This window comes from Agaricus bisporus (assembly GCF_000300575.1).
Source record: "Agaricus bisporus var. bisporus H97 unplaced genomic scaffold AGABI2scaffold_1, whole genome shotgun sequence".
NCBI classification, from domain to species: Eukaryota; Fungi; Basidiomycota; class Agaricomycetes; order Agaricales; family Agaricaceae; genus Agaricus; species Agaricus bisporus.
This window is the reverse complement of record NW_006267344.1, coordinates 2,248,771-2,267,972: the sequence shown is the minus strand read 5'-3', so window position 1 is coordinate 2,267,972 and position 19,202 is coordinate 2,248,771. Positions and strand designations below refer to the sequence as shown.

Genomic DNA, 19,202 nt, shown 5'->3' with positions numbered 1-19,202 from the left:
GAGAGTTCTTCGTCGTGTGCGGTCGTTGTCAAAGACTGATGCCAGCCCCTGTTTACCAGAACGCTGATTCCTCAATTTCCCCCCCTTCCTCTTATCCTTGGCAGTGCCCTGTTGTTCCCTTGACCATACTTTTGTTTCTCGCCGCACTTGCCTCCGGACATCAATTGCCTTTCATTAACGCATAACGACCATCCGACGCGCGCAACACCAGTCAACAATTATCGCGGCTTCCTTTCCAGACTTTCATCGACACATCTTCTATCAGTATATCAGGGATCGCTTTCACCAACGTCGATTAAGTATGCGACTTCAGAAATGCTTCCCTTTATCCCTTCTGCTCTTCATCGCCGACTACATCTCACCAGCAGAAACCAAATTCGTCCCAAGCGCACTACAGAGAGTGCATCAATTCGCCACGAGACAGACACACAGCCTTGCCAAGGATCTTCGAATCGCATTCGGAGGCGTCCTAGCGCCAAGGGACAACTCCTCTCCCCCTCCTGCACAACACGTCGTTTATTGCAAAACGAAACAGGCGCCTTTTATTTCAGGTCCGACTGGCGGAAATAACACGACGAGTGCGGTTGGCGGAGGGATGAGCTCATCAACAACTTCGACGAGTAGACAAGTTAGTCCTACCGGCGCTATGTCTAAATCACCATGGAAGCTCCAGCAGTCTTATGTGAGTTTTCTTTATAACGCCCACTTTATACAGGTTGGCGGAGGAGAACTCAATCTATCGTTGCAGAGAGGAGATAGTTTCTTTCAAGGATGGGATTTCTTCATCGGTGACGACCCCACCAATGGTATGTTCTTAAATTTTACTTGTTTAGTCATGGCCACCGATGGTAAACTATTTGTGTAGGCATTGTGAACTATGTTGACGAAAGTACTGCCGTGAGTTTTTACTGCCGTGTAATTCTTCCAAACCTTGCTCACTGAAGTGATATTCAGCGGTCCACGGGGCTTTTGGAAGTGAATGATCAAGGGAATGTCATCATGCGGGTGGAGACCACGCCCAAAGTAGATAACCTGCGCAACAGCGTGCGTATCACGGCCAAGTTTCAGTTTAATGGAGGGCTGGTAATCATGGATGCCGTTCATATGCCCACCGGATGTGGCTCATGGCCGTGAGCTTCACTCGAGTTTCCCTCGTGCAGTTTCCACGAGACTGATGGCTGTCATAGTGCGTTTTGGACAAATGCAAATGGCCTCGACTGGCCTGAAGGAGGAGAGATCGACATCGTTGAAGGCGTTCACGATTATACCAATAACCAAGCAACAATACATACCGAGGTTGGGTGTACACTTCCAAGTACCGATCGGGGCGTTCTCGCCATCTCAGGTAATGTTATTGGGTTGTCAAATTGCGCTGCCGCGGAAACCGGAAATCAAGGCTGCGGCATAAGAGCCAGTTCAAATAAGTCGTTTGGCGCTTCGTTTAACAACAACGGTGGTGGAACGTATGCGAGTTCGTGTTAACGTTTATTTGATGTTAACTTCCATTAACAATGTATTCAGTGAAGTGGGACACTAGCGGTATTGCCATATACTTCTTTCCTCGAGGATCTGAACCTGCCGATATCACTGCCGAGAAACCCGAGCCCGATTCGTGGGGTACCGCAATGGCAAGGTGGCCTGCCGCTTCCTGTGACCCTTTTAAGTTCTTTAAAGATCACCGCGCCATCTTTGATACAACATTATGGTATGTCGTATGTTCACAACTTTCCCTAGAATGGAAGCTAATTATTGTATATCCAGTGGCGACTGGGCTGCAGGTGTATGGTCATCCGCTGGAATTCCTGGACAGGAACAGAGCTGTGCTCAGAAAACTGGTTTTACTACTTGCGAAGAATTTGTACGAGAAAGTGGATCTACACTCAAGGAAGCTTGTATGTACCCAAAGTGTTTTGATTGTCAATGATTACTAAATCAATGGTCCGTGTAGATTGGGAAGTAAAGGACGTGAAGATCTACCAACTACAAAGTTAAGGTTAAAGAATGCATTCGTCGGCATCGAGCTGCGATCACCCGGACCATATCTCCCATGCTGACAGTATCGATTGCTTTAGCAATGGCCATCAGTTCACTGTTTACCTGTTACCATTCTAAGTTATTCAATGATATTTATCAATTATTGTGCTTGATGAAGTACGCTGACAGTAGCTGACAGTTCCCCGACTCGCGTATGCTGACGCGTACATCGCTTTATCCCGTTTCAATATCGAATCTTATAAAAGGTTGACATGCTTGGGCACCCTCCTTTAATCCTCCTTCCACAGCCGCCATGTACTCGTCTGATATGCTCAACTGATCCAACCTTCGCTCCGCGGTCGCTATGCCCCCGCGACCAGTATCATCGTGCACTTGCCGCAGCCCGTTCTGCCGAATTGGAAATGTTAGAAGGGGGTGCCCGACGAGAGGAGGTGGCATACCTGAAACGCCGCTTGCAAGGCCCGCATTGAACGATTATATCGGAACACTCCTAACATCCCTTACTTTGGCGACAATGCCTCAACCAACAACCTGCCCTATAAGCGTACCCAGTGGGAGACTTTGAGGCCCTGGCTACAAGAAGAGGAAAGGTTGGCAAAATTGAAAGCCCTTTATAGAGATCTCAATGAGTTAGAAGGAGGGAGACCGAGAGCCATCGCCGTCGGAAAATATAGTAACTTTCGAGGAATGCCACTAATCGAAGAAGTGGGATTGTTGCACAAGCTTGGAATCTCGAAAGAGGTAGATACAAGTCACCGCCCCCCTTAGTCACTAACGAGGTATGTTGGCGATTTTGGTCCTATTTATACTGTTTATCTAACCGACTTTTAGGCTTCGGTACCCATCACTCCATTAGGCAGTATTCCAGCACGTTCTTCCACTGGAAACTGTAATATAAAGTATTCGCATGACCAGGAGGTGATCCTTGCTCCATTTATCCCTGATTATTTAGGTTTTGACCCCTTCGTCGTCAGAAGCTTGATTTCTTAATCAACTTGGCCACTTATCTCAATGGCGAAAGACTCAGCTCCACGACGCCGGCAATTGATCACATTGAGCAAATTTCCAAGGTGCCATTCCAGCATCGTAGGAGTCACCAAAGTCAGCCACCTACTGCGTCGGCCCAGACTGACTCTGGTATTCGAAGTCAAGTTTCAGTTCAAACGCAATTGCTTTCGAAGACAGACGATTCTGAGCAGGAGAAGCATGCAAAGGTAGATTATTGTTTCTACAATCGCAAGCCCGGTGACTAATACAGACAACAGCATTCTTCTCAGGCATCGCAATGGCTAGACGCCACTCTCAGAGATCAGTTGAAGAAACGGCTAAACGCCGAACATGAAATTGAAGTTCGCGATATCATCGAGGCTGTTCTAAATTCCCTCAGTGACATCTGGCCTGCCTCCACCGGGGCAAGGGCCGCTTCCACTTCAACATCCCGATCGTCAATTAAGGGGAAAGAGAGATTAAGGGGAAAGAGAAAGCATGTACACCCTCCTCAGAGTCCAAGAAGCTCTCTTCATCGGACGTTGCTGATAATGCTTGGCTTCGAATCGAGGAAATCGAGAAGCAATTCTCTGCACTAGAAGAGGGATTCATGTTTCCAAACAAACTTGACTTCGTAACCTCAATCCCAATAACGGCAGGCTCAATTTCCGCCACCTCTCGTCTCTCTTTCACTGCTAACAATCAAACAATCCGTTTTTTCGAACACTCGTTGGGACATCTTTTGATCAGGGTAACGAAGAGCTCAGAAACAAACGGTTAGATGTCGTTCAGGAAATCGATGCTTTGGAGGGCTTGGAATAAAGGGTTGAAGAGCGGCTGAAAGCTAGCGACTCCAAGCGACGCAGCATTACAATAAAAGTTGTGACCTCCCCCGATGAACATCTTGGCACCGAGACAGTATCGATATCATCGTGGACTGCTGAGAAGATGGATAGTATCAGCGGTTCTCAACATCCCACCCCTGCCGTCGTGCCCGCAACGGCCAAAATACTGTCCCCATCATCAATCCAGAGTCCTATCGAGGAGCCCATTACCGCTCCAAATCTTATTGCCGAAGAGTCCGTCTACCAAAATCACGATAGCCAGGAATGTACTACTGTGGCTTCCCGCGTCGAAGAAGCTGTTTTCCAAATCACTCCCTCAGATGAAGCAATGTCAAAGGCCAGTTCTCATTCAAAATGTCAGCCTGGTATACCTTTGCAACTAAGTTGTTCGGAGTCAAAGGAGGCGCACATCTTAGCGGGACGAGACTCGAATCCAAACAACGGGAGCGTAGAGCCAATCGACCAGGCCCGCGCTCAGGAACTTTTCATAACCGAGTCTCAAGCGGCCATCACTGCGGGAGTGCCCCAATCTACAGATTCGGATGCTCAGACACAAGATGAAACGCATGTAACCGAGAGAATAAGGTTATCTGACGAGGAAACGTTAGACATTTCCAATGTTGACTCAACCACGAGCGATTTGTCTGAAGTCTATGTTGCGGCTGTTCGATAAATTATCTATCTTTTGTTGATTTCCACCATTCCAGTCCTGTTAATGATGTAATTGTTGAATGTAAACCATGCTTTCCCCATAATGATTCATTGATAATCTGAGGCGGACGTTGGAATGACGTAGAGGTGATAACTCTTTCGATGTTGATATATGTTCCTCTGCAGAACTTCTTGTATTCAGAATCAGGCTGTGTGTTTCATCGTTGGAGGAAGACAGCTAAGCTAGCACAGACACTGAATAAGCAAAGAATGCAACCCACGACATGCCTCCGCACCTGGTCTTGTAAGTCCTTATGACGGATCTCAGTTTCATGCAGCAACGATTCCAACTCCTGTAAGCTGTCCAGCCCTGAAAAATATTCATTCAGCCATTTTGTCGTCTTTGTATTGGACGAATGCCAGGTAGGAGCGGATAGCAGGCACTTGATGTTTTGGGTAGACATGAGGTTTAAATGTTAAGCACACGTGTAGCTTAAGCAGTGCCACCTATGAAACCTTTCCCGTTTATGGCAATGAGATGATGCTTCTAATAATTAGAGAAGTATCCCTCGTCTCACTGAATCTTCTTATGCCAAATGACGAGTGAATGGCGCGATCGACGGAATATATAACAACCCCTGTCGTAGGACACAGGCCCAACTATCACAGGAAATGTCTGTTCACAAAGACTTTATTGCTGGAAATGAGGAGTACTCCGCCTCCTTCGACAGGGGCCAATTGGGTCTGCCCCCTGCGAAGAAATTAATCGTCTGTGAGTTAAGAGCCCTCATTTTGAGCCTCGTATTTAAATTTCATCTTAGTAACATGCATGGATGCTCGTATCGAGTGAGTGAGGAATATTTGATATCAATTCAGAGCCTCAATTTTATAGTCCATTATCGCACCTTGGCCTCAACCTGGGAGATTGCCACGTTATTAGGAATGCTGGTGGTCGAGCGTTTGTCGACATCTCGATTTGTCGCATCCTGCCTTGCTGATCCGTACACGTCAGACGCGACTCCATTCGTAGCATCGTCGTCTCCCAACGACTCTTGGGCACTCGCGAGATCGCTGTCTTCCACCATGTTGGTTGCGGTATGCTCACATTCACTTCCGATCAACTTCGAGGCATTATCAAAGATGCTCAACCTCAGAATACTGAGGTTGCTGATGCGGTGGGCAACATGGATTTCCTGGAGTTTTCTAGCCTGGAGGAAAGTGTCAAAGATGATGTCCGTTTTCTCAAGGAGAATCCTCTTCTCTTGAAAGAAACGACAATTACTGGGTGGATATACGACGTTACGACCGCCAAGGTGAGAGAGATATCCCACGTATTTATATTTCTTTTACAAAGATGCTCCCAGGTAAAACAAATCGTGGAAGCTTGAATTCCTGATACAGGTAGATTTGGACTTCGCCTTGCACTTTTAGTGACGTCTACTCATGCACATGTATAAGTCATTCATAATGAAAGCTGCCTTCGCAGCTTGGTGGATTACACGTTTGATTTATTGATTGACGTGTGGCACCAATCAATGATCGAGTCATTTGGATTTCGGCTATAAACGGCCTTGAGTGATATTTAACCTTGATTCCAGGCCGCAACTGAGTATCGCCAAATGTCTGCGGCTGCGTCTCGTCTGGAACTAGAGAAGCCTCTCAACCAGGGGTATATACCTACCGGGAACGAAACTGAGCCGATTGAAGACGAGGGGGTTGCTGTGGGAAAACTTACTGGTATCACGCCCGATCCTACAATCGCGGTCGATCTAGATGATGTGCTCAGTCAAACTAATCAAGCCGTTGCTGATTGTAAATCGCCTAGCTTCTATGGCATGCTTACGCTGACACAACTTTCCAGGGCATAATGAAGTTTATGGCACGGACATGGATTTATCTCATTTTTATTGTAAGAGAATGGTTTCTTTCATAGATATTGGCATGATGATACGTACGAACAATAGATTACTATTACTGGAAGGTTGGGGATATCTCCACCGGATTTGACAAAAGGAAAGAAATTGACTGGCAGACAGAATCCATACTGGGGGACAGTACAAGACACGTTTAATAAACTGGAAGACTTTTACAAGACGGATAGGCTGTACAAAGCGTCTCCAGTTCCCGGTGCCCTCAAGGGCCTCCAAACTTTACGAGACATGGGTTTCCGATTGATCATTGTGACAGCTAGACAAGAAGACAAAGCGGATGAAAGCTGGAAGTGGGTCACAAAACATTTTCCAGGTATAGATAACCATCGAAGCTATGATAAAGTTACTGAGTTGACGAGCCCAACAGGCATTTTCGAAAATATCATATGTACTGGCCAGTTCAAAGATACACACAAGTCTGGGCACGAAGTGGTCACTAAACTCAACAAACCACAGGCAAGTCGACATTTGCAAAAAAACTTGAACCCCACCAATCTATTTCGGCCGTAGATTTGCAAGGAGCTTGGGGCAAAACTTCTGATTGATGACTCTGTGGAAAATGCATTGCAATGCGTGAACGCATCTGAACCTGTCCCGGTTCTTCTATTTGGCGACTATGAGTGGAATAGGCGCGTTTCTAGTGCGGATGATATGACATTTGATATCCGGTTAGAGGCTTGCGATGGGAGGGAGTTCTGGAGGGAAGAAACCGTGCCAATTCCAAAGGGTGCCGCATTGTGGAGAGTAAGGGATTGGAAGGAGGTGGTGCAGTGGGTTCATCAAGCTCAAGCGGAGGGGAGAATTTGATATATACATGTCCATAATGCAGCAGCTTAAAATCGAATTTGAATCTTCACCCGAGGTTGGAATCACGTGCCATTAATTCCTTGTGATTTCACATGCAATTCCCTACGTTGTTCCAGCGCAATGTGCATTCCATCTCTCTCTTACTCCTTCTCTAACACCATCCCTTTATCTCATACAGCTCCTGCAACTCCCGGCCCGCATCATACAGATCTGTGGCTATTCTGTATCTCCGCCATCAAGCTCTATGGCAGTATTCTCGACCCTTAGAGGCAGATCGGGGCAGGAAAAACTAGCTTATATCACTAGAACATATGCTAATAATCGGCCTCTTATTCAACGAGTGCTTAACATAAGCTTTGGGTTCTACTTTCTTGGGACCACGTACTACGGACTTTTTGGTGCTAAGAAAGGTACTCGGTCGAGGAAGGGAAAAGGGAAGATTCAGATTGGTGGGAAGTCCACAGAGGAGCGGTCGGAACGAGTCGCTGTATTACTTTCCTTTATCGATTTTGTCTGCTTTGCTGACACTTCACGCTGTATTAGGTAGATGCCGTATTTTATCAACGTCTGGCTCGGATCTTACGAATTGTCATCCCCGGCATCCGCTCCAAGGAAGCCCTCCTGCTTTTGATGCATTCAAGCCTTCTAGTCTTCAGAACTGCAATTTCTCTATATGTTGCGGCGCTTGATGGCAAGTATGTCGTAGGTTTCGTGCATACTGTAGCATCAATAACCCGTGTGTAGAATTGTCGCAAGCCTTGTCAAAGTTGAGCCTTTGCAATTCTTCTACAATATCCTTCGCTGGCTCTTGGTCGCCATACCAGCGACTTGGTGCAACAGCTGGCTCAGTTATGTTCAGAACAAGCTCGCCATCGCGTATCGCACGCGGTTGACCCGTGAGGTGCTTTCCCAGTATCTGGGAGAAGCATCACAGGGACCCGAAGGGAAGGTTTATTACAAACTTGGTAAGGCGTCACCTCTGCTTCGTAAAGTATCTTGCATATGAAGTTTTGGCCGACAGCAAATCTTGACGATAGGATAAAAAACCCAGATCAGTGCGTTGCCCACGTTGTCATGGCTGATTGTTCCGTTTATCACCAATAGGATGATTACTCATGACATACAACGATTTTCAACGCATCTAGCCGCCATATACTCTAATCTTGCAAAACCGGTTTTGGACGTCATTCTCTACAATTATCAGCTCTCTCAAAATGTTGGAGCTGAAGGACTTGTTGGTCTAACAATCGCCGTTCAGTCTACCGCTGTACTTTGTAAGTCAAACAGCAGTTGCGGCCCAGTCTTATTGCTTAGTCTACGTCTAGTAAGATACCTGACACCACCATTCGGTGCATACACGGCCCTCTCCGCACAACTTTCAGGATCCCTCCGACATGCGCATTCACGGCTAGTTGAATTTGCGGAAGAAATTGCTTTTATGGGTGGGGAGCATACAGAACGGTTGTTGATTGAAAGGGAGTATGCTACCGTCGTGAAACACGAAAACCAAGTGTTACAACGACGTTGGTGGTTCGGCTGCGTGGAAGAAGGTATCATCAAATGGTTGTGGGGTTCTTTTGGAGTATGTTCCGGGTTTCTCTTTCCATGAACTATCTTAATGTTGGAAAAGCTTGTTCTTTGTGGCATTCCCGTGTTTTTTAAGCTGCCAGGGGCAAGTATTGTTGACCTTGGAGGACGTACAGAAGGTAAGGCGGTATGATGCAATTCATTATGCTTCGGCTTACTTTTCGGATGACAGGTTTCGTAACAAACAGACGCCTTCTTTTATCTGCATCGGGTGCGTTAATTCAATTCAGCACACCCCGTTACTGATCTTCGACTTAGACGCATTCGGTCGTGTAATGTATTCCTATAAAGATCTCGCTGAACTTGCTGGGTACACTGCGCGTGTATCCCAGCTTCTCGACGCTATAGACGATGTGAAGGAAGCTAGGTTCGAAAAAGTGTTAGTGAGCTCGGCGAATACGGAAGCAAATGCTAAAAGTGGGTACAATGGTCCTGTATTAGAGCGGTTGAACTTATTTCACGGACAGTACTCAGCGGAAGGGGGGAGGTCATTGAGTCGAAGGACATACAATTTGAGAATGTGCCGATCGTCACGCCTAATGGTGATATCCTCCTGAGGAGCCTCAGTTTCCAAGTTCAACCAGGGGTAAGTTTCTTCTTCTCAACCCTTGTAAAACTCGCTTAAGGTAAAATAGCAACACTTGCTCATTGTCGGTCCGAATGGTGAGGAGAGGAGTTTTACTCACTGCTATGCGCTGAACGGAATACAGGCTGCGGCAAATCTTCGCTTTTCCGAATTTTGGGTGACCTTTGGCCGGTCTATGGCGGGGTTGTTCGCAAGCCCCCTTCCTCACAGTTCATACTGATACCGCAAAGGCCCTACCTTTCATTGGGAACTCTCAGAGATCAAATCATATATCCTCATTCTGTGAAGGACATGAATGATCGTATGTATCGTTTAGAATGTGGCGTGTATTTCTCATTGAAGGATTTGCAGGTGGGGTTACGGATGAGGATCTGCTGCATATTCTTTCTGTTGTGCAGATGGAGAACATTGTGGATAGGGAAGGAGGTTGGGAAGCTGCTCGGGAATGGAGAGAATCGCTTAGTGGCGGCGACCAGCAGAAAATTGCTTGGGCAAGGTTGTTTTATCATCGACCCAAAGTAAGTGAATAATTGTAATAGACTGCGCCACATGTGCTGAACAAGGACATGTTGACAGTATGCAGTTCTTGATGAAGCTACTTCATTAGTTCCTACGGACGTTGAGAGCTTAATGATGGAACATGCGACCAACCTTGGGATTACCTTGTTAACCGTGTCACATCGACCTTCATTGTGGAAGTACCACCACTTGATTCTTCATTTCGATGGTCAGGGTGGCTATGTTTTGTACGTTTTCTCCTTGTTCCACATGCTACTTTCATTGATTTGGCCCTCAGCACTAAACTCGACGCGGAAAAGAGGCTTGCATTACAAGAAGAGAAACAAGCTCTGGAAACCAAGTTGCTGGAAGTGTAAGTTGTATGTTATTCGCTACGAGCTACATGTTTAACCTGGGCGACAATAGACCGAAACTGAAAGCGAGACTTGCGGAGTTGAGGGTGGCAGTGGAGGAAGAGTTAGAGCACTAATGCTAGGATCTATTTTGTACTTACGTCGACCGTAAATTGGTATTGCTTTTCTTGTTGGATGAGAGTCGAGCGCAGAATACGGACTTGTCCCGACAACTGCTTATTCGGAGCATGTGATTCTCGGGGGTTTGATCGGCGTCGGCTGATTCCGGTGGCTGACGAAATTTATTTACGACTGTCACTCGGTGCACTGCTCAGTGCTCTACTCACGATTCCGCCACTTTAAGGCGCTCATCATCGGTTTTTTTTCTCTTTATATCTAATCCCTGTAAGGCTAGACTGGGTCGCAATGCATTTTTTCTCTCAAACTTTCGATTTCAGGTACGTGCAGACGTCTTGTCCATCATCGTGTGAGCTAACCAGTCTCGCAATATGCCAGCCATCCATGGTCTCACGTCGTTATCGGCATGTGGAGGAAATATCCCAATCCGAAATGCTCGCATGTTGTTAGCATCGATGTTTTAGACCGAAGTATTAACCCAAATACCGGTGTCATTCGGACAGAAAGGGTGCTCGGTTGCAAACAAAAGGCACCAGGATGGATTGTCAAGGTGCGTCATCATCTAACCGTTCAATGAATTGAGAAGATCCTAACAGTTTTTCAGCTCTTTGGTGGTTCGGAAGACGCATTCGTGCGCGAAATCATATTCGTCGACCCATCTACCCAGAACGCAACGATCACATCCGTCAACCTTTCTCTATCCCAATTTGTGACATGCTTTGAGCGCATACAGTACACGCCTGCGAATTGCGATACGACGTTATTCACTCAGACGGCGGAGATTCAGGCTCGAATGGCGTTGTGGCGATCGGCTGCGGACAATCTTGAGAAATGGCTAGTTCAACGCTTTGAGCAGAATGCCCAACTCGGGAAATTAGCTTTCACCGACGTACTCCGAACGTTATGGGAAGAAAGGCATGCCCAGCAGGCTGCTATATAACGAGGTGCAGTTTCAGCTGTTTGCATCATTTCGAAAATTTCCTTGCCCCAGCTTTATACCTTGGATCACCCCCCTCATATTTAAACTTCTCGTGGAGATTTTGACAGAGATATAGAGGATAAAATGACTCTCGTGCATAAGATTTTCCCTTTTCACCTACCCTCTCCCCATTGCACGCACACATGTACATTCATGCGCGGACCACGCTTTCTACCGACTCACGCGGTATTTTTTAATAGAATTGTAGATTCTGGCCTATTCTTCCTGTGTATGAGGAGGCATTTGCTGTGTATATATTGAGTCTGGTGACCTGCAATAGAGCACAATACGAAGATGTTTTCCGTTCAGCTATCTGAGTCAATATGCGTGACAATTGTGACAAAACTCACAAGTGAACTCACCCCATCGTCATCCCCTTGATCTGCAACTGTTTGACCAGTGAAGTTCTGCGAGATATTCGCCAAGATTTCGCTCAAAGGTATGTGTTATTGAAAGCATTTCACGGCCTTTACCTATTGCTTCCTTGCCTTTCTGTTTGACGGGATGTTGACTGAGTCGTAGAATAATCGACGATTGTGGTGAACCACCTATGGACGATCTCATTCACCACTGCCTACGCGAGCTCTCGTTCGATGGCGATCTTGGTGAGTGTATCTATCATGTGATGGCATTTTCGGAGCAACCAGATTTCTGTGCTTGGGTTCGAATCCCATACTCAACTTCCATTTCATTTCCATATTTCCTTCCGATCAATAAATTCAACTGTCATGCCATACAGGGTCCAACGTTTCGCGCTTGAAAGATTTCATAATCGATTTTTATGCTCAACCCGAGGCTCTGCACCTCCAGAACCCCGATGATGCATTCTGCGCATTTGTGTGGTCTCTAGTAGCGCGGCAACCAACCATCCGTGTAGGGACTATTCCGGAGGGACTGACTTCTGGAGTCTGGATCGCACCTCAGACCAGCAAGAAGAAGAAAGCGAAAGAAAGAGGAGAAGAGCATATCGACGCGAAGCCTCCTGAATTGAACCCCATACCGGATGCGACAAATAGATCGCTAGAGTCTCTAGCAGAAGAGTTCGGGGATAGACTGAGAATAGCCGTCGAACCAAATGCAATATATGCAGCAATTACGGGATCTCATATTAGGGTGTGTGTTGCATCAATGTTTAGCTCACTTCCTTCACTCATAATTTACACCGCAGTCCACCAAATTGAGTCCAATGGTGTATTCTGCTCTTCAGATCATAACGCGGGGAAGGGATGGTGGTGTTTCTGTCGTTTCGTTAGGGAAAGAATCAGGCTACGACCAAAAAACTTGTTTCTATCTCATCAAACAACTCCAGGAGCTCAATCTTGTGTAAGTGACCTACGAGATTTCAGTCAGAATGCGCTAAAATAGCTAAATTGCAGAGTCAAAGTCCCCAAGCCAGGAGTTGGGACCAATTTTGCGATTCATCGATATTTTTTCGACAAAAGTCCTCACTGGAAAGCGATTCGCGAGGAGGAACATCAAGCAGAAGAAGAAGACAAGATAGTCAGGCAGCCTAATGAAGAGGAAGAAGAACAAGACGCTGTTAAATCCGACATCGACTTTGGTCCTATCGATGCTCGGCACCTGTCCAGCTTACCCCTTGTGAAATCTCGCGTTGTGAAACTTTTGAAGGCTTCGAAGAACTACATACATGAATCTAGTAACATGCTTATCACGCTTGTATGTTGATCGCTAATCTTCTTGGAGGTTGGAGACTCACACATAGCGTCATGTCGGTCAGGGGTTCTCGAATCCCACGAAAACCGACAGAAGATTTTTCCAGAGCAGGATAAAAGAGCTCGTTCAACAAGGGGTGATTGAGAAGGTTGTAGTTCCCAGTTCGAGGAAAAAATCAACTTGCGCATCGGTCAAATGTTTCCGTCTCGTGACCCCAGAAAGTAATAAACCTGAAGGCGTTGTCTTAGATACTCAGGATGACGAAGTTGAAGAAGAGAGGACCAATTTCGAGAGTAAGCTATTCCCTTGATGTGAGAATTAGGCTCACTTTTAGCAGAGGAAGTAAGCGGAGTGAAAATGAATGTCACGATCCATAAACAGATTTTTCACCTCCTAGAAGAATCGGGGACTCATGGTATGACATTGAACGTGCGTATCTCATAGGATATACATTTCTGAACGTCTGGCTCAAGTGGAATAGGAGCTCTCAACGGCGCTTTGCCACTTCGATAAGCGGACAATTGAGCTGCTGCTTGCGAGGGCTGACCGAGTTCCCCCGCCACCTCAACTTAGTGACCTCGGTATTGCGGGGTTGATGGAAACAAGCGGTCGAGAACGGCGGCACCGTTATTACACGGTTGCAGCATATCGCAAATTAGTCGCCCAGGAGCAGCTTGATCCGTCGTCTGCTGGATTTAGCAATGTGGATTTCGCAAGAGTTGGTGAATTCTCCACACCGAGCCCTCGTGCATTTTATAAGAATGAAGCTGTCCTAGTTAAATATCAGGATGCATACAGGGCTGATACGCCCTCGGTGGTAGGGAAAAAGAAGTCGCCTAAAAATCCGGTGTTGCCAGACGGAACTATCAAGCTTGGGCGACCGCGGAAAGTGGCAAGCGACAAGTCTGGCAAAAAACGCAAGCTAAGTCATATTGAGGATCCCACTCCTGTGAGCCCACCAACCAAGAAGAGGCGGCTAGAAGAAAATGAGCAAGCACAGGCTGAGACCAAAAGTAAGTTTCGAATTTTAGCTGTGCATGCTACTGCTAATGTGTATTTAGTTCCGAAACGACGCGGTCGTCCGCCCAAGAAGAAGTTCGAAGTTGCTAAGTTTACTTCAATGAAACCTGGGGACATTGCCTCCATACCTCTACCACCAGGTGCCTCTACGAGAGACCCAGCAAAAAAACGAGCTACTACGTTGATGGATTCCGACGGCCCTCGTCGATCAAAACGAAGGAAAGGCTTGGACCGGGATGATTCCCCTCCAGTTAGGAGCGCAAGCCCCGCAGAACACCAGACGATTAGCCCAGACACCTGTACTCAAGCTGCAGACACACACACTCGATACAAATCTTCCCCAGGAAGCGTGGACGAGGAAGGGTCTACCATTCGTACACACATCCAAGATCAAGCTCCTGCCGGCTTACCTGACACACCCTCAATACCAATAGACCCTACCTTAGTACCAGGCGCATCGCAGCGAGTGCCCATAAATGTGCGTGGTTCCCGTAGCGTTTACGTGCTCCTGAAATTTCTCACAATCTCCTAAAAAGGCCCCTACTGAAATCACCACACTCGTCGACAATAAGTCTATAAACGCAAAGAGTCGGATCAACGTGTCCCATCTCAGGCGTGAAGGTGAAATGTATCGAATCATTGAGAGCTTCGGTGGAATTGTCAACACCCAAAGCAAGGAGTTTTCCAATGCCCATGCGACTCTTCTGGAGACGTTAGCCCAAGCGGGTGAACCATCTAGCGCTCCTCCTGGCACCAAAACGGATAAAAGGACCGCGATTGCTGCCCTTGACGCGCTCGAAGCGAGGGGGAAAATAAAACAACTCCGAACTTTCGTACAAACTCACACGGGCATCAACAGACCAGCAAGAATTGCGTATCTTCCCATTATCACAGAGTCTCAGTTGAAGCATTACCTTGTAGACTTGTCTAAAACCTTACAGCCCGCTCCTCAAGCTACGTCTTTCTTAAAGATAGATGAGAGAGTAGAATATGGAGCAGAGCCAACGTCGATTTCGCGAAGCTCATTGCCTCTACAGCTTTTGCAACTGGAACAACCTGGAACAGACAAAAAAGAACGCTGGAGCAAAAACATGGCAAGAGCCAATCAGCTGTTCGCATATGACGACGAGACAATTCGTGACGTTTTGCTCGCTGAGAGGACGACTTTAGGTCAGTTGTATGGCTTTATTGTCGGGAAAATGGCTCGGGTCCGAGAGTTACACCTCCTTGCCCTTCGGGCGTTTGGGTCCAGTCAACCTTCGCCTAATATTGTCTCAAAAGAAAGCATGATTATAGACCTGTCATTCTTCTGCTACGATATTTCCCTCGCCGATTACTGTTCTCTTGTATCATGCCTCGCACATAGCAAGGAACTCTCTGATTTTTTCATCGCGAAAGGGCAGCAAGCCGCAGTTCGTGATCTTCCACCTTCACTCCATTCTTTTATGCAGATTGGTCGGTCCCGCGCACGTTCTAGGTTTTTGGAGATGCTTGAGGTTTTGCGACTACTTGGCATCGCTACGCCATTGCAGCCCTCAAAAGAGCATCTCGGGATCATATGCGAAGCCGAAGGCCATACTACAAATTTCGAGACCGCTTCACTTGAAGGGTGGACAACAAGTACCCCGATGATCGCTCCCGCGTTCTGGAAGTTTAACGACATTGCTCCTGTCCACATTTGGCGCGAGTCAGAGACAAGTCCTTCTTTCTGGAAGAGCCTGGCGATCGACACACCAAGCGCAGCTTTACAGTTCTGGGATGCTCTTCGTATCGCCTCAGTAGAAACAGTGTGTTCCAGTAATGAACCCTCAAACGAGGTCCTGCCCGCGACGTTCGTCAATATTAGCCTGGCTCGGTCTCTCCGTCGACCAGGCTCCTGGAACTCCAAATATGTTCTGACTTGGCACCAAATGCAGTACCTCAAGCAATTCATTGACATTCATTCTGCCGAGACGCCCCTTGAAGAAGTAGAAGACGAGAATAGGGAACAGCTGATAGAAAAGATTTGCTGGGTAAGTAGTGCATCCAGGGAAGCTGTCATCGGTTTTTATAGAGAAACGAGGGAGAGGCTATTGCGCGAATTAAATAAGGCAAAAGGAAAGGGTAAACGAGTGTCGGGGGTCGAGAAAAGAGCACGCCGTGCAGCGGAAGTGAAAGAGCTTCTCGCAAAGAAAGCCGCAGAGGCTAGAAGAAAGAGAGAGCAAGAATGGGACGCCCTACTATCTCAAATTCACCCAGGCCCTCTGAGTTCCGGTGCCTCAAGCAGAGTCAAACGGGTTGAAAAGCGTTACCTTGAAGCAGGCTCGACGCAGGAAACAGAGAGGTGGAAAGGAGACATAATCGGTGCTATCCGCGAGGCTGATATGGTGAAGACGCTCAAAATCACAAGCAAACAACCTGCCAAGATCACCCCACATCCAATTTTTCCTCCACCCATCGTTTTAAATCCCTTGGAACCATCCGTCGAAAGTTTGATCTCAAAGCAAGGTTCATCGACAGGACTCCAAGACGTCTCCAAGAAAAAAAGGAAAAGAGGCAAGACTAAAGATACAGGTCAATTCGTCCCTGAATCAATCTGTTTCGTGATACTTATCATCTGATTAGCAGAAAGTGGTAATATCGCTGAAGCACCAGTCAAAGCATCTCGAAGGCATAGATTTCAGTGGAACCGAGATTATGATGAGTTGGCGCGAGATGCAGCTGCTATTATCAGGGCACGATGTCGCAACATTGCACGAGTTGATTGGGCTGCTTTCGAACAAGTTTTCCCAACAGTACCTCGCAATACTGTGCGTCAGAGACTCGCTCATATCCGAGAAGCACCCGGAAATGAAGCATACATGAATCGATTGGAGGACAAGTGGTATGAACTTTGGATGCAACATCGAGGAACGCCACTTTTGCCGGATGACGAACCACAAAGCACATCGCAATTCAATCTCGCCCAACATATCGAATTCCTACGCAAACACATCGACAAAAATGCTCTGTGAGTGTCTTTCCTTCCATTTTTTTTAACAAATGCTTAAATTCTTGAAGGCGTGTCGGATATGGTCATACTCAGGAGAATGATACTGTGACTATCCCTTCCACTGTTCAGAAGCTACTCGAAGAATATGAAGTCGATGTTACCGAGGGACAATGTTTGACCTGGGACTTCATGTGGAATGCCAACGTGGAGGAAGGGAGGGAGAAGGGACTCATGCGACAGGCTTTCACCCAAACCGTGGAGGAAATTCCGACATCACTTGAGACTGTTCACGAGCCAGTAAGACTGGCAGAGGCTGCTTTGAAGGTAGATACTTCCTATTTGATTCATTTTCTTTCTGATGCTGGTAGATGACTCTTGGTACACCAATTGAGCGCTATGACGCAAGCCAAGGTGCCATGATTCTCCAGAGCGTCGGTCAGAAGAATGTCGAAACAGCGGCGAAATCAATGATTGCTCGGGGCACCCTTTCCAAACTTGTTCGAGATCCACAAAGGGCAACTCCTGGAAGACATCTCAAGATTTCTGATACGTGAGTCTCGCTAATCGGATTTACGTTGAAAAAATCTGACTTTTTCAACAAAGGAACCTCAATAGTCTGGGTGGTTTGATACCTAAAGATACCTTTCAGGATGCTGTCGCTTTGGAGGAATTAGTATCACATGAAGCTGCATGGCGACAATGGCCACTTACAGCTACGGATGGGGACTGTGTCGCTCTGATAGAACTCGTCATGGAGAACAAGGTAAGCCCAATAGGCATATATTAATTTTGGAAAAGTATCAACCCGTAGCACTAGCTCGACTTCAAGATAGACACAGCAGAAGCTCAGGCAGCACGTCCAACTTTGGACTGGAATAGCAAAAAAGCAGGTGGGTGAATTTCATAATGGAAGTTTATCTCCTCAAATCCATAATAGACGACGATCAAATTGAAACAATCATTCAGTATACAAGAATGGCCACAGATAGTCAGCTCCCTTCAGACATCGAGCACGATGATGTGTCTCCCGCGACAGACTTAGAGGAAATATCAGGTCACGGAATGACAATACATGGAGAAGTTGCCAGCTGCAGATGCATCTCCGGCGACGACAGCCTGGTTGACTGTAAAGCGTGCTTAACAACGGAAAGAAATAATTTGGACGAAAACTCCGCGCCAGAGCGACGGGAAATATTCCACACAATCTTAAATGTCGTCGACAACGCGGGGGAAAGCGGGGTGACATTGGCGACGTTGCAAGTGAGTTTTATTTCGATCTAGCAAAGTTAATGACTTGACGCATGGTAAGGTGGCCGCAAAATTGTCAAAAGTCGATCTGCTCGATGCTGTCCGAGAACTCACGAAACCTATCGTTCCTTTGATATTCTGGACTGGTTACGCTTCTTTGTCACTAGTATCAGCCCTGTTCGTCAAGAGTTGGAGCATTAAGATATCAGAGAGCCCTGTGGTGAGGATCTTTCCACGACGTTGGCTCGACACACAAGGGCATCAAATCGTCGAATACTGGCAAGCAGCTTTGAGAGCAGTCCTTGGACTGGTAATTTTTAGGCCAGGTATTTCTCAAGTAGGTCGTCGTCGAGGAAAATTACTGCCAGTATCTAACCATAACATGCAGACAGAGATGACATGGCGTTTGAAATCAACTTATGATAGACAAGAAGTACATGATATTACCCGCCACCTCATTAAACAAGGCTTCTTGGGGGTACAGATTAGTGTTGAGGACAGCGGTTCTCGATATGCTGGAAGGCCATTTGATAGGAGTGAGGGAAGGCTTGTCTTTTACTTTATTGGCGATAGACGCTGGTATCAAGCTTAGCCTTGAGCGGAATACAATCAACTGTTGCCTGTGTCAATCATGAGTGATTTACATAGTATATAACTTACTATGGACGTATGATGAGACAGCTGCAACGTGGTTGTTGAGGAAGCGTTTGGCGCCAGGACAACGGTAGCAAAACGGTAACGAATCTGAGGACGTTGTCACTTACGTAAATCATTGTTCAGGGAGTTGGATGGAAAGATCCAAATGACTGATACCCTTTGTTCGCTTGGGACCACGATCTTCTCAATCCGTCTTCCTTTCCTCTGTGGCTGGGCCCTCCTTTCAGCTCTCGTCGTTTACGGAGCTCTACTTTCCTTTACAGCGGGCTCTGGTA

General features: G+C 46.8%; 7 protein-coding genes across 7 annotated transcripts; all 7 read left to right on the top strand.

Annotated features, from left to right (window-relative positions):
• Positions 1–55: 55 nt before the first annotated feature.
• AGABI2DRAFT_189861 (hypothetical protein) lies at positions 56–2,315 on the top strand. The gene is made up of 8 exons (XM_006454552.1): positions 56–682; positions 749–806; positions 866–897; positions 955–1,130; positions 1,188–1,471; positions 1,522–1,705; positions 1,762–1,892; positions 1,949–2,315. Exons 1-8 carry the CDS (start codon positions 302–304, stop codon positions 1,990–1,992), a joined length of 1,290 nt encoding a protein of 429 aa, XP_006454615.1. The 5' UTR covers positions 56–301; the 3' UTR covers positions 1,993–2,315.
• Positions 2,316–5,144: 2,829 nt separating this feature from the next.
• AGABI2DRAFT_197957 (hypothetical protein) lies at positions 5,145–6,039 on the top strand. The gene is made up of 5 exons (XM_006454551.1): positions 5,145–5,250; positions 5,300–5,324; positions 5,371–5,436; positions 5,491–5,791; positions 5,843–6,039. Exons 1-5 carry the CDS (start codon positions 5,151–5,153, stop codon positions 5,864–5,866), a joined length of 516 nt encoding a protein of 171 aa, XP_006454614.1. The 5' UTR covers positions 5,145–5,150; the 3' UTR covers positions 5,867–6,039.
• A 42-nt stretch (positions 6,040–6,081) lies between these two features.
• On the top strand, positions 6,082–7,267 carry AGABI2DRAFT_182583 (hypothetical protein). The gene is made up of 6 exons (XM_006454550.1): positions 6,082–6,290; positions 6,340–6,387; positions 6,443–6,459; positions 6,515–6,720; positions 6,775–6,865; positions 6,920–7,267. Exons 1-6 carry the CDS (start codon positions 6,098–6,100, stop codon positions 7,214–7,216), a joined length of 852 nt encoding a protein of 283 aa, XP_006454613.1. The 5' UTR covers positions 6,082–6,097; the 3' UTR covers positions 7,217–7,267.
• A 193-nt stretch (positions 7,268–7,460) lies between these two features.
• AGABI2DRAFT_147969 (hypothetical protein) lies at positions 7,461–10,264 on the top strand (the record flags this gene model as incomplete). Its single annotated transcript, XM_006454549.1, has 15 exons — positions 7,461–7,703; positions 7,760–7,911; positions 7,961–8,181; positions 8,238–8,271; positions 8,321–8,490; positions 8,542–8,798; positions 8,847–8,922; positions 8,976–9,014; positions 9,062–9,220; positions 9,271–9,389; positions 9,439–9,466; positions 9,514–9,690; positions 9,741–9,907; positions 9,966–10,135; positions 10,186–10,264. 15 exons carry the CDS (start codon positions 7,461–7,463, stop codon positions 10,262–10,264), a joined length of 2,091 nt encoding a protein of 696 aa, XP_006454612.1.
• A 318-nt stretch (positions 10,265–10,582) lies between these two features.
• AGABI2DRAFT_189859 (hypothetical protein) lies at positions 10,583–11,666 on the top strand. The gene is made up of 3 exons (XM_006454548.1): positions 10,583–10,698; positions 10,757–10,928; positions 10,983–11,666. Exons 1-3 carry the CDS (start codon positions 10,667–10,669, stop codon positions 11,316–11,318), a joined length of 540 nt encoding a protein of 179 aa, XP_006454611.1. The 5' UTR covers positions 10,583–10,666; the 3' UTR covers positions 11,319–11,666.
• Positions 11,667–11,907: 241 nt separating this feature from the next.
• On the top strand, positions 11,908–17,920 carry AGABI2DRAFT_147967 (hypothetical protein; the record flags this gene model as incomplete). Its single annotated transcript, XM_006454547.1, has 14 exons — positions 11,908–11,962; positions 12,097–12,470; positions 12,526–12,680; positions 12,734–13,034; positions 13,096–13,296; positions 13,371–13,460; positions 13,513–14,044; positions 14,093–14,529; positions 14,624–16,604; positions 16,656–17,040; positions 17,091–17,346; positions 17,391–17,572; positions 17,626–17,785; positions 17,840–17,920. 14 exons carry the CDS (start codon positions 11,908–11,910, stop codon positions 17,918–17,920), a joined length of 5,190 nt encoding a protein of 1,729 aa, XP_006454610.1.
• A 477-nt stretch (positions 17,921–18,397) lies between these two features.
• On the top strand, positions 18,398–18,862 carry AGABI2DRAFT_61816 (hypothetical protein; the record flags this gene model as incomplete). The annotated part of the gene is made up of 2 exons (XM_006454546.1): positions 18,398–18,607; positions 18,659–18,862. Coding segments are annotated over 2 exons (414 nt in total), but the record flags the coding sequence as incomplete, so codon positions are not given.
• Positions 18,863–19,202: the final 340 nt, after the last annotated feature.

Bases quoted from the DNA above. Each gene is read 5' to 3' on its own strand.
- AGABI2DRAFT_189861 (XM_006454552.1), top strand. From the start codon at position 302: ATGCGACTTCAGAAATGCTTCCCTTTATCCCTTCTGCTCTTCATCGCC. The intron at 898-954 runs GTGAGTTTTTAC...AGTGATATTCAG, and splicing joins ATGTTGACGAAAGTACTGCC to CGGTCCACGGGGCTTTTGGA. The intron at 1,472-1,521 runs GTTCGTGTTAAC...CAATGTATTCAG, and splicing joins CGGTGGTGGAACGTATGCGA to TGAAGTGGGACACTAGCGGT.
- AGABI2DRAFT_197957 (XM_006454551.1), top strand. From the start codon at position 5,151: ATGTCTGTTCACAAAGACTTTATTGCTGGAAATGAGGAGTACTCCGCC. The intron at 5,437-5,490 runs GTTTGTCGACAT...CGTACACGTCAG, and splicing joins AGGAATGCTGGTGGTCGAGC to ACGCGACTCCATTCGTAGCA. The intron at 5,792-5,842 runs GTGAGAGAGATA...AGATGCTCCCAG, and splicing joins ACGACGTTACGACCGCCAAG to GTAAAACAAATCGTGGAAGC.
- AGABI2DRAFT_182583 (XM_006454550.1), top strand. From the start codon at position 6,098: ATGTCTGCGGCTGCGTCTCGTCTGGAACTAGAGAAGCCTCTCAACCAG. The intron at 6,291-6,339 runs GTAAATCGCCTA...ACAACTTTCCAG, and splicing joins TAATCAAGCCGTTGCTGATT to GGCATAATGAAGTTTATGGC. The intron at 6,866-6,919 runs GCAAGTCGACAT...TTTCGGCCGTAG, and splicing joins CTAAACTCAACAAACCACAG to ATTTGCAAGGAGCTTGGGGC.
- AGABI2DRAFT_189859 (XM_006454548.1), top strand. From the start codon at position 10,667: ATGCATTTTTTCTCTCAAACTTTCGATTTCAG. The intron at 10,699-10,756 runs GTACGTGCAGAC...GCAATATGCCAG, and splicing joins TCTCAAACTTTCGATTTCAG to CCATCCATGGTCTCACGTCG. The intron at 10,929-10,982 runs GTGCGTCATCAT...ACAGTTTTTCAG, and splicing joins CACCAGGATGGATTGTCAAG to CTCTTTGGTGGTTCGGAAGA.